The 15,385-nt window shown below is 41.7% G+C and overlaps 1 protein-coding gene across 1 annotated transcript in view; it reads left to right on the top strand.

The window, feature by feature from the left end:
• mdn1 (midasin AAA ATPase 1) overlaps positions 1–15,385 on the top strand; it is a 107,452-nt gene that overhangs the window by 58,345 nt on the left and 33,722 nt on the right. Inside the window, exons 52-67 of the mRNA XM_007903533.2 lie at positions 242–363; positions 516–649; positions 1,976–2,136; positions 2,579–2,699; positions 3,561–3,774; positions 4,847–5,084; positions 5,312–5,435; positions 6,303–6,473; positions 7,318–7,532; positions 9,413–9,803; positions 9,992–10,101; positions 10,808–11,525; positions 12,103–12,264; positions 12,887–13,160; positions 13,812–14,047; positions 15,118–15,213. Of these exons, the coding sequence (XP_007901724.2) occupies positions 242–363; positions 516–649; positions 1,976–2,136; positions 2,579–2,699; positions 3,561–3,774; positions 4,847–5,084; positions 5,312–5,435; positions 6,303–6,473; positions 7,318–7,532; positions 9,413–9,803; positions 9,992–10,101; positions 10,808–11,525; positions 12,103–12,264; positions 12,887–13,160; positions 13,812–14,047; positions 15,118–15,213 (3,487 nt within the window). The remainder of the gene's footprint in view (positions 1–241; positions 364–515; positions 650–1,975; positions 2,137–2,578; positions 2,700–3,560; positions 3,775–4,846; positions 5,085–5,311; positions 5,436–6,302; positions 6,474–7,317; positions 7,533–9,412; positions 9,804–9,991; positions 10,102–10,807; positions 11,526–12,102; positions 12,265–12,886; positions 13,161–13,811; positions 14,048–15,117; positions 15,214–15,385) is intronic.

Here is a 15,385-nt window from a genome sequence, read left to right as displayed (position 1 = left end):
TAAAATTGTCTGCACTGCATTAAGCACAGTGCTTACAAATACAGTGTACCTTCATTTATGGAATGTTTATCGGATCCAATTTATAATCTCAAACTTAACCTTTGTAAATGGGATGAAAAAAATCAGATTCTAAATCTCTCAATTTTCCCTTTGGGGAGGAGAGAAAGATTTTGATCTTCAATTCACAGGGGAGCAAAGTCTTACGTCTAACTTTGCTTGTTGTCTTGCCTTGATTCTCCAGGGTGGCACTTCTGATGGACAGAGAGGAAAGGCAGTATGTGGAGAAGACACTACTGGCTTCTGAAGCAACCAAGACATCTTTGAGGAGCAGCACATTAAAGATATCTGTTGCATTTCGCAAAGGTAACTAAACAATTCTGGCAATGAAATCAGATAAATGCTACCTTTGGAACCCAGGGTTGCAAGAGCACAGCAAGCGTCCAGATCCTGTTTGCATAACAATCATCTTAGTGTTTTTGAAGTTTTAATTAATCATTTTTGCTTCACACATTTAGGAATGATAAACTTCGATAACCTGCCTCACCCAGTCATCGCTCATCTTGCTGCTTTCTTTGATCTCCTGGATGCCTCTGTACTGCACTGTATAAAATCTCATGGGTCAGAACTGCTGGATAATGTCTTCCATCAGGCAAGTGGCAATCGCCTCATTTATCTTTCGTGGCTAGATGTGCTACATAAACACAATTCAAAGACAGTTTCAACAATAAACCATTGTAAGCTTTATTGACCCACTGCAGTGAGGGAAGAGGTCCTTTCAGGTTACAATACCCGAGCAGGACAACTTTGAATTATATGTGATTGTACAGAGTATATATATATATTTTTAGAATACATGATACACAAGTCTTATCCAACCAAAATAGTTTGCTCACATGCATACTTTTTTTCCAATTTCCTAATTGGTAGTTTTTACTCTTGCATAGCTTTGTATTGTCTGTCAAGTTAATTGGTCAAGCATAGTGATACTCCTTACTAATTAATTTTAGTAAGGCAGGAAAGACCTTGGAGGAGATCTTTTGATTCTTTGCCAATAGATAATAGGCTTGCCAATTTTACTGATACAGGGACAGCACAAGGACAGTGCAATTAGAAGGTGAAGGGCTGTTTACACTGTAGTGCAAGATGTTTTTAACCCGTTATGTGATAGTTCAAATTACATTTCTACATATCCCCATCCTTGGCCTGGAGAATGAGGCAGCTAGTAATGTAAATTTACACCAGAGAGAAGCTGGCTCCAGGGAGAAGCTTTGATCTCTAGTTTTCATGAATAATAGAGAAACTGTGCCAAAATAATATGCCTGGCATAATCACTTTGAAAACGCTATAATGAGCAACAGATTGGTGCCACACCACAACAGTGAGACATTCAGATCTCCTTGTTTTGTTCACTTAAACATGTACGAAGCACCACACATTTGAGGTTAATCTCGGTAAAAGATAATGCGGAACATTACATCTGCCTGTGCAAATGCATTGAAATATTGTACAACAGATTATTTCTAATGATTCAATGCTCTGTGGACACTTTACAATTCTAATAATAATAATAATAATCCTTGCATTTTGATATAGCGCTTTTCACGTCGGGAGGACGTCCCAAAGCGCTTCACAGAGTAGACTGTAAATTGAATTGACTGTATATTTGTGGACGAACGCGGCAGCCAATTGCGCACAGCAATGTCCCACAAACAGTCGTAGATTGAAAATGACCAATTTATTATTGTTTTTGGTTTTGGAGGGATTATTATTAGGCGTGTGGAGTAAGGAAACTTGCCCAAGGTTTCGCCCTGCCTGGAATTGAACTCAGGTCTCTCGCTTGCAAAGCGAGTGGTCTAGCCACTGAGCTACAGGACTCCACAATTGTGTGCTTGATCAGCTGGAATATCAATGCTTTAGTAAGTCAAATCATTCAGTAGTCCAGTAGTAATAACTCTTGTTTCCCGATTCTCTTCAGGCATTGTGCAACACACTTTGGCGGGATCGACTCTGGGAGCTGTCAAACAGAATCACAGCAGATGCCGAAGGTTTGGCCTTGCTCTCACTGCACTGGCACTGGGTGATGAAACACCTGCTCAAAGATCTTTCCGCACAGCTTACTGGGGACTCTCAGTACGAGTAAGTAGGATTCGTAGCCCAGTGTCTTGGCTTTTGTTTTGCCCTGGATTAAAATATTCAGCTTTTATTTCAGAAGAGCATTTTTGTAAATCTGAGTGAAGTGTACAAGAGGCTTTTAAATAAAGAACTTTAAGTGGAGATCCTTCGATCTACAATAATGTCAAGTTTAGAAGCCTGGAGTTAAAGTTGAAGGTTTAGATTGGTTGGCAAGATTGTTAATATTGCCATTGGGTAGCCCCTCTCCCCTACTTCCCTACATCACATTCAGTAGTCCCCGATCCCTGTTGTTGATTTTGAAGTTGTAACCAGGTGGGTGAAATAGAGTAACTGTAAAATGAAGTCAACACTTCAGCTTAATTGTGCCCTCTATTTAATTATATACTGTGTCATCAGCTCCAGGGGTTGGTTTGTGTTGTAACTCGTGTTCATATTTTGCTGCCAGACTGTCTCAAGAACTTCAGGTAGTTTCTAGTAACCTGCAGAGCCACCTGTCGAGCCCCAGTGGAGTAACTGCCAGTATAAAGAAAATACAGAAATCATTGGGCAGACCCCTACCGTTCAAGGTAAATGAAGCTTAATGCTGCCCATTTATTGTTGTCAGTGAAATATCTAACCATCTCTGTATGTCCTACACCAAAATTAAAATGATGCTGGGCATGTTTGAATTCAAATGCAGTTTAATAAATTATGCAGATAAACATAGAGGTTACCAGAACTTGAAACAAATTAAAAACTGCAGAATCTGGCCTGTGGGACCTGCTATCTTTTCTGGCCAAACTTCGTTATGCACTCAGGAAAAAAATTGGTTTAGTTGTCTATCATGAGGAAAAATGAGACTATTTATTAATATTGTTCACTGAAGAATTGATTGTGGAGTTTGTAAGTGGTTTACAAGTCATCCTGTGGTCCATTCAATTTGTAGACTGTTTCTAGTTACTGTCACAATTGGTGTGAAATCAGACCATTATAATTCATGTAACTAATGGTTAAGACAATTTTGTCTTAAAATTTAAGAACAGGGGAAAATTCTCAAATTTCAGTCTCAATTTCAAAGCCAGTATTTTAAAGAACTACAGAAAACCGGATTCCAAACTACAACTAAATTCACAAATTCGGAGCAATCTTAAATTTTAAGGAGATATAGTCCAGCAGGATAAAATTCACTTTCCTGGGCACAACAACACCAGTAGTGCTGACCAGACCTCTCAGTGGCTTAAATAATATGGAACATTAAATCTACCTGTGCAAATGCATTAAATGCATTTATATCTAATGCAACACATTATATCTAATGATTCAATACTGTGTTGACACTTTACAATTGTGTTCTTGATCGCCTGGAGTATAAATGCTTTAGTAAGTCAATTGAAGCTGACTAAGTTCTATTCTCTCTTCTGCCCCCAACTCCCCCCGCTCCTTTCCAGGTTGAGTGTGTTGTGGAATGTGCATCAAAACTGAAACTTGTCAGCTCTGCTCTGGATGTGGTGGGGCTCGGACAAAAACACACCCAAACCACACGTACCGAGGATTATCTACACAGAATGAGAGCGGCAGTCACCGACTGGAAAATCAAGAAGAACTTGGTGTTAGCAGGGGGGCTCTTATTGAGAGCAAATCACTTAGCAGAATCTAACTGTGGTATGCTGTATAAATAGCCTGTAGTACTGACAATCTCCCATAAATGTGCAGTGGTTCCTATACCCAGGAAAGACACATCATAACATTGTTGTTAGAACACAGGCTGGGATTTTACAAACTAACTGGACCGTGATAGCTGGTTTCCTGCAGCCAGCCGGCTTATTTTCACACCCCAGCCCCTCCCTCCCAAACACTCCTCCCCCAATGCCGGTCAGCAAAATGTGGCAATAACTGTTTTTAGGAGTCCTGTAGCTCAGTGGTTAGAGCACTCGCTTTGCAAGTGAGAGACCTGAGTTCAATTCCAGGCAGGGGGTGAAACCTTGGGCAAGTTTCCTTACTCCACACACCTAATAATAATCCCTCCAAAACCAAAAACAATAATTAAATTGGTCATTTTCAATCTATGACTGTTTGTGGGACATTGCTGTGCGCAATTGGCTGCCGCGTTCGCCCACAAATATACAGTCAACTCACTTTACAGTATATTCTGTGAAGCGCTTTGGGACGTCCTCCCGACGTGAAAAGCGCTGTATCAAATGCAAGGATTATTATTATTATTTTTCCCTTGTGTATCAAAATGCATATATAAATGAGGGGACTGGCCATCCAACAGTGTGTAACCAGGTGGCAATAAAATCACTGGTGTTTCTTGCAACCATCCAACAAAACATTTGGATCATACAGAGCTTGGTTGTTTAAATTATTGCCGCCTAATCTATATCCCATTGGTTCCTTTGAGGAAGATGAGGCTTCTGAGCTGGATTTGAAAAATCCAAACAGAGCACGTCAAAAGGCTAACAGTATATCCATGTACCTGCTATTTACCATCTTCATAACCTGTGGACTGCAATCGAAAGATTGTTTTTAAATGAATTGGTGCTGGGTTGAGGGACAGTGTCAGGGTGGGAAGAAGGTTACAGTAACTTGCTTGAGATTTAGTAACTTTCTCAGGCCAGTCCCACCTTGGAGATGTTGGTGGTCCTGCTTTGCTTGTACGCAGTAATTTAGCTTGGTGCTTTATAAACCGCAGTGTTTCTTTCGAGGTGTTAAGGCCCTTGCTTTGTGCTTACAGATGTGGCACAGTGCCTGGTGGATGCTCAAATATTGGAGTTAAGGTCTCAAGGACTTTTAAGCTCCCCAAATTCTGAAGACTTCGAGCTGAAGGAACTTGCGGATGTACCTCACTTGGAGGAAGCGTGTTGTAACCAGCTGTCCAGCAGAGTTCAGCTGTGGCCTGCATTAGAATATCTGGCCTTGCTCTGTAAATTTAAAGTGAGCGCAGACCTGCTGCATCTATCACTGGCCTCCAGGTAAACTGAGCAAAGGTTGTCCTTTAGTTAGATTTTGCTGAATGTCAACTTCTAACTCTTGTAGAAATGTATAGATCCTTGTACATCTTTCAGCAACACCAGCTCAATATGCTGTAAAGTAATTTTAGTTTGTAAACAATTTGTACAGTAGATGAATTCTTATCCAGCAATATAGTTAAGTGCAAGAGCGTTATAAAATTCTTCATGTATTGTCTTTTCAATCACAGGGTCAAACCAGACCAAGCAGCACTGCGTGCTGACCTCTGTCAAATCATAACCTTCTGCCTGAGAGTCACTCCAACTCCTCCCGAAGAACTCCGAGGATTTTGGTATTTAGCGCACACTGATGAGGTGTGTACAGAAATGAGCTCATCCGGGTGTAACATTTATGTTTGTTTCCTTAACTCGCACATTAGTTTTGCTATGTCCAAACTTGGAGTGCCTTTTACACAGTGTAGAAAGAATTCACATTGTAGTCATTCTGGATGTGGAGGCAAGACTACATTGAAATTGAGAAGTATCAATTGGAAATTGTGTTAAACCTGAAAACTTAATTTATCACCAAATTGAATTTTGCCACTTAGGTGAGATTTCCAAACTTGTATGTTCAGATTGCTTTTCTGAGCTTGTGATTAGGACACAATAAGAGCTTTATTCTATGACTGTGTGAAGTGCTTTGAGATGTCCTCCCACTACTGTAACTGGCTCCTTTGTGATAAGTGCTTCATGATGACACTGGGTGCTAAAGGTAGTCCATGTCTTTCCCAGGGTCTCCTTCACTTCACAGATAACATTTCCTTTCTCTTTCCCCTCTAACCCCTCACTGGCTCTAGCAGCACTAAAAGTATGCTTTGTTGAATGTATTTTTAAACTTGTAGCAGTGTGATCTGAAGTTGGTTGGCGATGTAAATTTAATTGCCTGACTGTTCATAGGCCAGCCAATGTCTAGCCACACAGTTGGCCACTATTGGATTAATAACATTACTGAAACTTCCAATGCCCTTGCATCATTTTGGGGGGAGGAGATGGGTGGAAATTGAAGTGGACGCTGGTAGAACTAATTGAGGCAGTTTATTGAAGCCATCATTGTCAGTCAATGAATCACGGGGGGAAGGCGAGAGAGAGCATTCTTTTACATTTAAGCTAGAAAGTCATGTTCACTGATTCACAGAAAAACTGGTATTTAACAATCTGTTTTGACCTTTCCCTGATTCCCAGCTGTCTCCTGAACAATTGAATTTGCTCTCTTCCGAGCTGTTGTCAACTGTGCTCAGATCGTTTTGGACCAGCAGTGTGACTACAGAGCCTGACTGTTGGCTAACATGGAAGCCTCATAGACCGATAGAAGAGATCCAGCGACTGGAGACTGTTGTGGACAAATCACTGAAGGTTTGTTTCTGTTGCGAGTTAACTAACTTCAATGGCAATATCGGTTAACTGAACTGATTATAAACTAATGCATTGTAGACTGGCAAAGCTGATAAAGGAAGCAAAAGAGATGGAAAAAAAATGACTGGTTTGGAGGCTGAAATTATAAAACAACAACTTGCATTTATATAGTGCCCTTCATGCAGGGTAGCGTTCCAGAGCACTTGAAAGAAAGGTGAACTTTCAGATATGACCCTTTATCAGCACTAAAATGCAGGGGATGCACAGGAGCTCAATGTGCACCCAGACTGGTGCTTAAATGATGTGGGTACGATCCATCAGTGCTGGTTGAGGGTCACATCTGAAATGTTCATCTTTCAGGTGGTGTTTGATCCTCTGTACATTCCTAGCAATTTCCACTTAATTAATCAGTGGTATAAGTGATGGATTGAGCCCTGGCGGAAGGTTGTCTGCGGGTTAGAGCTCAGAGCATTATTTTGGGGAGAGGGGATGGCAGGAGATGCTTTTAAAAATTGAGCAACAACTTACTGGACCGTGGAGTGGTAGATTTGTACCCATAATTGTTGCATACTTACTTTCCGACCTCCTGATAATACCACGATGAGAAGCACAGGTTGGAGGTGAGCAAGAGAGAGGCCATCCTGGCTGCTCGTCACATGAACATGAGACATTGCAGTAACAGGCTGCCCTCTCTGTCATAGCATGGGGGAGGGAAAGACGCTTTGCATAAGAAAATCTCATCCTAACATTTCCCAAATGCTGTAGAACGTAAATGAACTATAACCAATTTGGATTTGGAAATGAGTGACTGATCATTAACGTGTTCACCGTGTTCTTCTACTAGGGTCCTGGCATCTTGAGCAGAGCTGTCCAGCCAAAGTGTTTCTTTGAGATTCTGACCAACAGCAGCCAGTTTGTTCCCTGGGACGCCAGTGGAGTCAGCATGGTAACGTCATCTCGGGTCACTTTGGGAGAGTGGCTACAGAAGACATGGCAATTGCAGGAAGTCAGCGCCCTCCTGTGGACCAACATGGCCGTTAACTCTTTTGCAGGATTTGGGTACGTCATTGAAAATTATTTTCAGCCACTCCTTACACCAGAGCAATTCCTTGAAATTACCAATGTGAGTGTTGTTCTGTTTCATTAAGATATTCCCAAATATTCACTGTTGATACAGTGAGACCAAAAGCGGATTGGCACTGTGTTAAGAACGCTCCAGTGTTGTGGTAGAGTGCAGGCTTTTACACATCCTGTTCGCTCAATTACATTGTGCTCTGAAGGGCAGCTGTGCAGGGAGGGCAGCTGGTCTTTCCTGCCCACCCATTAATTTCACATCTAACTCTTCACATGCGCCAGCAATCTGCAGCAGAGAGGCATTGATGGAATCAGTTTTTAACTGGTTGGAACCTTAGTCAAGTCTCATGCATGGTGAAGAACTTATTTAAATAGAGTGGAAATAGTTACATTTTTGGTATTAAAAAAACCTATATACCCTGGATTAGATTGTTGTTTCTATATTGAGAGATTAACCTTTGTTCCAGGGTGAGAGTGGGCTGGACACCGGCTTCCCTTAGTTGTTGTCCCATGATTTGCCATTTCATGAAGAGGCTCTGGAGAAAGTAGTATTGTATGTCCCTCATGCTCGAGGACGACGGGCCAACAATGAAGGAGCATAAGTACATGGTAGATGGATCTGTTGATGCCTATGCCAGTACATGACAGACTTTGTCTAACCACAGGTCGTACATAACCATGTTTTGGGGGAGTGGGGTTCTCCTGATGATTCCTCTGATATTGCCGATCCTTCCATCTTTCATGTTGTTCCTCAAAACCATTCACTTCTTTTCTCACTTTAACACGCCATTCATGTCTGACAGTGGCCAGGGTGTCCCAAGAGTCAACAACCATGTTGCCCTATTTTAGGTGCATCTTCAGTATGTCCGTAGTGCCTTTGTTGTTCGGCGTGTTTTCTTCTGTCACTCACCAGTTTTCCATAGAGCACCTGCTTCGGCAACCATACTGCGTCCACCCAAACGACATGTTCAGCCTGACAGAGCTCAGCATTGATGATCATAACTTCTAGAGAACACTGTGCTTTGACATCAAATATTTGTGTTGAGGTGGGATTGGAGGGAAAAGGGATGTGAGTGCTGGAAGTGGAGGGTTATTTGTCTTTTCTGTCTATTGTGTAATAAGAGGTCCTCCAAAGTACTGGTTTGTTATTTAGTTTATTTGGGTCTCAACTCAATACTGTTGTAGGTTGGAATATCACAAATGTTGCTGCTTTCCCAATATCTTTTTCTGCTTCCTGACTCCCTCCTATTGGTTGTCCATTAATTGTCATTTTCTTTAGTGATCTCTCCACACTGTGTCCTAATTGACATCTAGTCACGGATGCCTCCTTCCAGTTCTTGGTGAACAGAGCGCATCTGAGTACCATAATGAATAAACAGTGTCCTTTTGCTCCTGGGCCCCAATTTATACAGATGGAATGAAAGACAGTGAAACTGTTTGTTCCTGTTCTGAATGTAGTTTATGTTTGCATCTGGACAGATGAGCCTAATTGCATAAACTACACAGCTTTGAAATAGGCCATTTGAGCTAAAGTCCATGCCAGTGTTTATACTCCATCCCTCCACATCTCACCTCCCATATGCCTTTATTTTCTTCTCCCTGTCTTAAATGTTTTGTTTAAAACAAATTTGAACAGTCAATGAGCACTGTTATGATAACATCATGTTGATCAGTTATTTATTGTGGATATATCTCTGCTTAGTCTGAAAATATTGAATATGTTTCCAATATAATGATTCCATTTGCAGAGTGTAAAATGAGAATAATGAACAAGAAGGTTAAAATCAATTGTAATTGATACATTTCTTGGAATTGATTTGCTAAAAGTAAAGTCTTTAAAGATGGGATTTGACGTTTCTTTGCAGGACCACTGATTGCAGATTGCAATGTATACTCCTGCTTAAACAGCTTCGTTCAATAAAGGATATTTTGCCCAGAGAGCTCCAGGAGGAATACTTACAGAACTGTGATCACATCGCCTTCAACAAAGATACCACGGCTGCCTGCCACGTTCAGAGTTTGCTTAGAAGCCTCACTGGCCAGGGGCCACTGCCCGAGGAGATTATTTCACTGCTTGTCATGTGCATCCAGCTATTTGTTGGTGAAAAGAAGGAGTTTGAAAGCCTATCAGAGCAGGCTCAGAGTGGCTGTCTGTGGGGTCATCTGGGATTACTGCAAATCCACCTTTGGGTACCACAGACCATGTTTGATCCTGCTGTTAAGAAGCGGTACAAATTGAACTACTTCATAGAGGAGGTCAGTATCTTTTATTTCCCTTTACCTGGTTAACTGTTATATATCCACTTTTTATTTCCCAGTTATATTAAAGTTCATTTCCACTGCTTCTTGTCCCCTGAAGGGTGTGGAACCCCAGATAAATTTTTTTTGTGTAAATTTCCCGTTTTCTGAAGTTGTTGACATTAACCCATATTCTCTTTTCTCAGCTGGAAGTCTTACAGAACGAATGGAGGAGCCGGAGTTTGTCAGAGCAGTCCCTGACTGGCCAAGAGCTAGAGGAGGAGGAAGACAACAAGCACAGTCACCCCCGTATAAGGTACCCAGTCAAGTAACTGTGTATGAGCCGCTGTGTGCCACCTGGCAGATAGCCCCAGTTCTAATCTCCCCATTAATTCATTTCATGATTATTGTAAATTTCATGACCTTTTGTTACTGAGTTAATGACCAGTTGAATCTGGTTGCTATTTACACAGTCTTGAAGGCCTCTATTGGGTCACCCATCCACCTTATCAATCCTACTGAAAAGCCCCCCTAAGTATGTTTTTTCCTTGTTTCAAATCTATTCTTTAGATAAAAGCTTAGATTTATATTGCTTCACTTTGGTATCCATGCATGATCTTTCCATGAGTGGACTCTACGGTAAAATATTGTGGTGCACTATGAGATGTCTTCCCGTCATGAAAGGAACTAAAATGGGTTTAAAAGGGTTAAATCAATGGGCGGGACAGTTTCTCTTTCTGAAATGTCTGAAATATATACCACAGTAAAACCCTGCTTTATAAAGTTTGAAATGGGGGACCATCTATTATCGTTCCCCCACAAAACACATTCAGTCTCTGCTGTCAAGTACTTTGGAACGTCTTCCTGATGTGAAAGGTGCAATACCAAATGTAAGGATTATATTATTGGTAGCTGGTTCCGAAAGCTAAGGCAAGACAAACCTCACCAGTTACCACATACATCTGTTCTGCACTTCAGAAAGTTGTAAAGTAATAGGAGGTTTTTTTCCTGTTTATTTGCAGGTTCTTACAGCAGAGAATCCGTCATCTGAAGGAGCAGATTGTGGAGCTTTCTAGAAAACAAGCGCACCGTCCTGTCATCTGCCAGTACAGCCGGCTCCACCAGGACGTGCGGCACTACATCAGCAGCATCACGCAGACCTCCAGGGTCAAGACTCTCCTTACCCGATTGCTGCAGGTCCTGCACGGGAAGCGGCCCAAATCCCGGCAGAGCGTCCAGGCAACACTACACGAAGAGGCTGCCTGGCAGCAGTCAAACCATCAGTTCAGGAGGCGCATAATGGAAGAGTACTCGCTGTATCCTGACGTTGTAGGTCCACTACACGCTGCCATTTTGCAGATGCAGCATGGGGTGAGAATTGTGGCGTCCGAAGTTTCCTTGTCACTGAGCAGTAAATTTGTGAAACAGACCGACCTCACCAGCCTGGTCTCCTGCCTGGTGGCCTTCCCTTCCATCAGTGAGGTCTTCCCCACGTATTTTGCCCATGCAAATGCACTGTGCTCGAGGACCACCGTGGACACACTGAGGGGTCTCGACAAGCTCCTGGCCAAGGGTTCCTCGGGAAGTCGGTCTGAAGGAAAGTCGCTGGCTGGGGGTCAGAGGTCGCTGCCCACAAGAGAGCAGCTGCTGCTCAATGCTCTGCTGTATCTGCGCTGTCACGTGCTCTCAAAGGGAGATCTGGATCATGAGTCAACCCAGCTTTTCAGGCACATCTGTCAGGTAATCGCCAACTCTTTGCAACTCTTTGTCAGATATACCCCATTCCTAATGTAAAACATTAGGAGAACCGGATCTTCTGAGTGCACAAGTTGCTGATCGAGTAGTTATCAGAAATATAATATTCCTTGCATTTGATATAGCGCCTTATCACGTCTTCAAGACGTCTCAAAGCACTTCACAGAATATACTGAACAGTGAATTGACTGGATATTTTGTGAACGAAACACAGCACCAATTGCGCACAGCAGTGTCCCAAAAAACAGTCGTGCATTGAAGTGATCAAATTTTTTTTAAGGAATTATTACCCCTGGAAAAGCAATCTGCAAATAAACTAACAACCGGGTTCCTACTGACTTAGGTAAACAGAGACTTGTGGAGTACGGAAACTTGCCCAAGGTTTCGCCGTACCGGGAATCAAACACAGGTCTCACTTGCGGGGGCGAGTGCTCTAACCACTGAGCTACAGGACTCCAGAGATAAATTCTGGGCTGTCTCGGGTGTCAATCCAGAACACAAACCTTCCCTAATATGATTTACTAAAAATTAAAAATACATTACATTTTGTCTTCTATTTAAGGCAATAGTCAATGCTTGGGATGAGCAGGAGAGACGTGCCAAAGAGAAGGAAGAGCAGGAGGCCAGTCTGTACAGGTACAAGAGCAAGCAGCATGGGTCAGGGCTAACCGAGGAAGAGGAGGAGGAGAGAGAATTCAACCAGAACTTTCCACAATATAACAAGGTAATGTGTGAAAACTTTACTGAAATTTGTTTTGTGCTTGCTCCGTTAAAGTTTTATAAAGTGGGCATTCTGGTTGAAAAAGAGCTTGAAAGATGTATCTGCCTTGTGAAGCATTTTGCAATGTAAACTGAGCTTTCTTGAGAGAATCCCCTCTATTATCAGTCTGAATCGCGAGACCACTTGTCATCTCTTCAGAGCTGAGACCTCATGCGTGACCATGTGTTATAGAAGGGATTCCCAGCAGAAGCTTCAAGTTTACACCGTGTGTTGTTTGTTGCTCTTTTCAGTCACTTTGTTTGGCACCATTCAAGCTCTATTTTGATCACATTACATTGACCAAGCCTTATTTGCTGAGGGGTGTGTGCTATATTTTTTGTTACTGGGGGAAGGAAGGGCAACTTATTTTCATTGATATTTGGGTTTTAATTTGTTTTTAATCTTCATTACAATATTGGATTTTTAAGCTGGACAAAATATTACCAAATGGAACTGAACCTCAACAGATTATGACAGTGTTTTAGAAGGAAATTTTGCTTCACGAGTTTGTGACTCTTAAAATACAGGTGAAACTCTGAGGGGGGAAAGTCCTGTCTCTTAAACCAGCTGCGTTGGCTTTTTGTAGGACTTTGCCGATGTTGTGTCCCAGCCTAGTCTTGAACAAGAGATGGTCGTTGAAGTGGAGAGGGAACCCGTTAAAGCATCAGACTCCATTCTCATATCGCGGAGTTCGATGCAAACTATCATCAAGATTCACCAGCAACTCTATCTAGGATTAACCAAAAGCATGTGGTACCAGCAGCCTGCACTGGCACATCAGTGCAAGGACTACCTTAGTGCCTTTATTTCCTCTCACCAGAATGCAGCAATGCTAATCACCCGGTTCTATCCTCTGATGGGTGAGTACCTATTCTGGGTGTGTCAGCGCCATGTAAAGTCAAAGGTAGAGCCATTTATTGAACCCTACAAAGAGCCCTCTTGTAATTGATTTCCCCAAAATATTGTGTTTCTGGTCTCGGCCTTGACAGGTTTATAGTTCCATTAAATTACTTAGTGAAACTCCAACTTGTATTCCTCTCCTTGTTCAATGGCAATGAATTTATGTCATTTTAGAATTTATATTTAGGACTGCTGTGTGCACCACAATTTATGTAAAATATTTACATGTAAACTGCCAGTTCACCTCCCTCATCTGAAATGGAGTCCATTTCCCATTACAAAGACCATAATCAACATTGTGAACTGTCCTCCCCCAGTCAGTCACCACCTAATTGATGCTGCATATATATTTTGTGGATTATTTTAAGAGTGGTTTCCTTTTTGAACCAAGTATTACAGAGCACGATAATAGACATTTTCTGTGTGTATTTTCTTAGTATGGCAGTGTAATTTACCTACAATTCCTCCCAGAAAGTTTATTCTAGACCTTGAAAGTTGAATGTGTATAAATAAAAATTAAAAAATTGTGTAATAAAAATGAAGATTTATCACTTGAGCATTAACAAGGACAGTATTTTCTGATCTTTTGCTTTGTGGCATTTTTTGCTTAGATTCTTCATTGAGTGACCAGCTTCACGGCAGTCAGTTGTTGATTAGTTCTCTAATCCAAAACGCAATCAGTGGAGATCTGACCTCTGAGCTGGTCCTACCACAGGACGATTTATATGACATCTATCAACATCCAAATATTGAGCAGGCAAAGCAGTGCCAACCAGTGTTGGAAAACTTCACCAAACGAGTGAAGGAACTGCTGCAGGAATGGCCTGACCATCCAGCTCTGATGCAGGTAAGAATAGAGCAAGGTGATCTCTTGTTTGGAGCTATTATATCTCCCCCTAGCTTCGCAGTTTGTGGTGATATGAGTGACTGTCAGCAGCAATAGTGATGGATGTTAACCATTTCAGTGGTGTCAGACTGAGGAGTTCCTAAGGGAAAACTATGACTCTTAAAGAAGAAGGGTAAAACGAGCTATAACTAATTGTTTTACCGTATTGCAGTGATTGAGTGTGCAACCCCCTGCAGTTTTTATGATAGCAGTAAGGTGATATGACTCTACATCCCTATGCCATTTGGACCCCATACAAACATGTTGAAATCTCCCCATAGAGGTGCATCTTCATGTTCATTATCCCATTTAGTACCATTAATATCTTGGTTCTTGCCAACCTGCGCCTAATACTTTCCGGAATTAGGTAAGTAGGATGCATCCCTCCAGGGAAAGAGTGCTCATTCCATTCAAACTATCTATCTGGGATTTCCATGTGTTGGTGGATGCATGGAATTCCCAGCTTGTTTTGGATACTCAAACATGGTGATGTGTTTCCTTTCGCAAGTGTCAGACACCCGGCTGATTAAATTTTTTTTTTTATCTGTTTGAAGATGTTGCGTTGATATGTTTAATATTCGGTTTAGGGTGATATGGAAGACACGTCTAGAGTTTCTTTTAACTTTACTGGGGTAGGTGTCATGGCTGGGCAGATTTGGTTTGGTGCACAGTAAAATTACTCTTGCTACGTCCAAATATGCTTTAACCACAATCTCATAAGAGCACCCTCTCTTTTGCCACTTCTGTAAGCTTTCTGAATGAAACTGCCAAACAATGGAAAATTTCCTATGTGATAATCATACTTTGATGAGACTTAAGAACTAAATCCCATCTCTTCAGCTGTGCTTTTGGTCCCTTTTCTCCCCTTGCCCCAGTTTGGGCTCCCAGTCACTTGTGAGAAGAACTTTGAGACATCCTCATGATGTGAAATCCGCTATATAATGTATAAAGCTATATATAATATAAAGGAATTTATTAGGTGTCGGTGTCACAGGTATTTGGTGTAAAGTTGAACGTTATCTTTTTCACAGCTGTTGATGGTAATAGACCGGATTTGTAGCTTCTCCCTCTCCAACCCTCTTCCCAAATTCATGAATGGCTTGGAGATCCTCCTCAGCAAATCCCAGGTGAGATATTCCATCAGGTCCTTATTCCCTCTCTTTATATCCTTCCCAGTCCCTACCCTTCCCCTCCCCACACAATGCAGAAAATAAAATCATTCCAACAACATCTAATCTGCAAAATAGGCTTTAAATATTTCTGAGCAAATTCTGTCTGTTCTGTCTGTTAACTTTCTGT

This window comes from Callorhinchus milii, unplaced genomic scaffold (genome assembly GCF_018977255.1).
Source record: "Callorhinchus milii isolate IMCB2004 unplaced genomic scaffold, IMCB_Cmil_1.0 Scaffold3, whole genome shotgun sequence".
Lineage (NCBI taxonomy): Eukaryota > Metazoa > Chordata > Chondrichthyes > Chimaeriformes > Callorhinchidae > Callorhinchus > Callorhinchus milii.
Note: the sequence above shows the minus strand (reverse complement) of the source record. Positions and strands in the feature narration are given on the sequence as shown.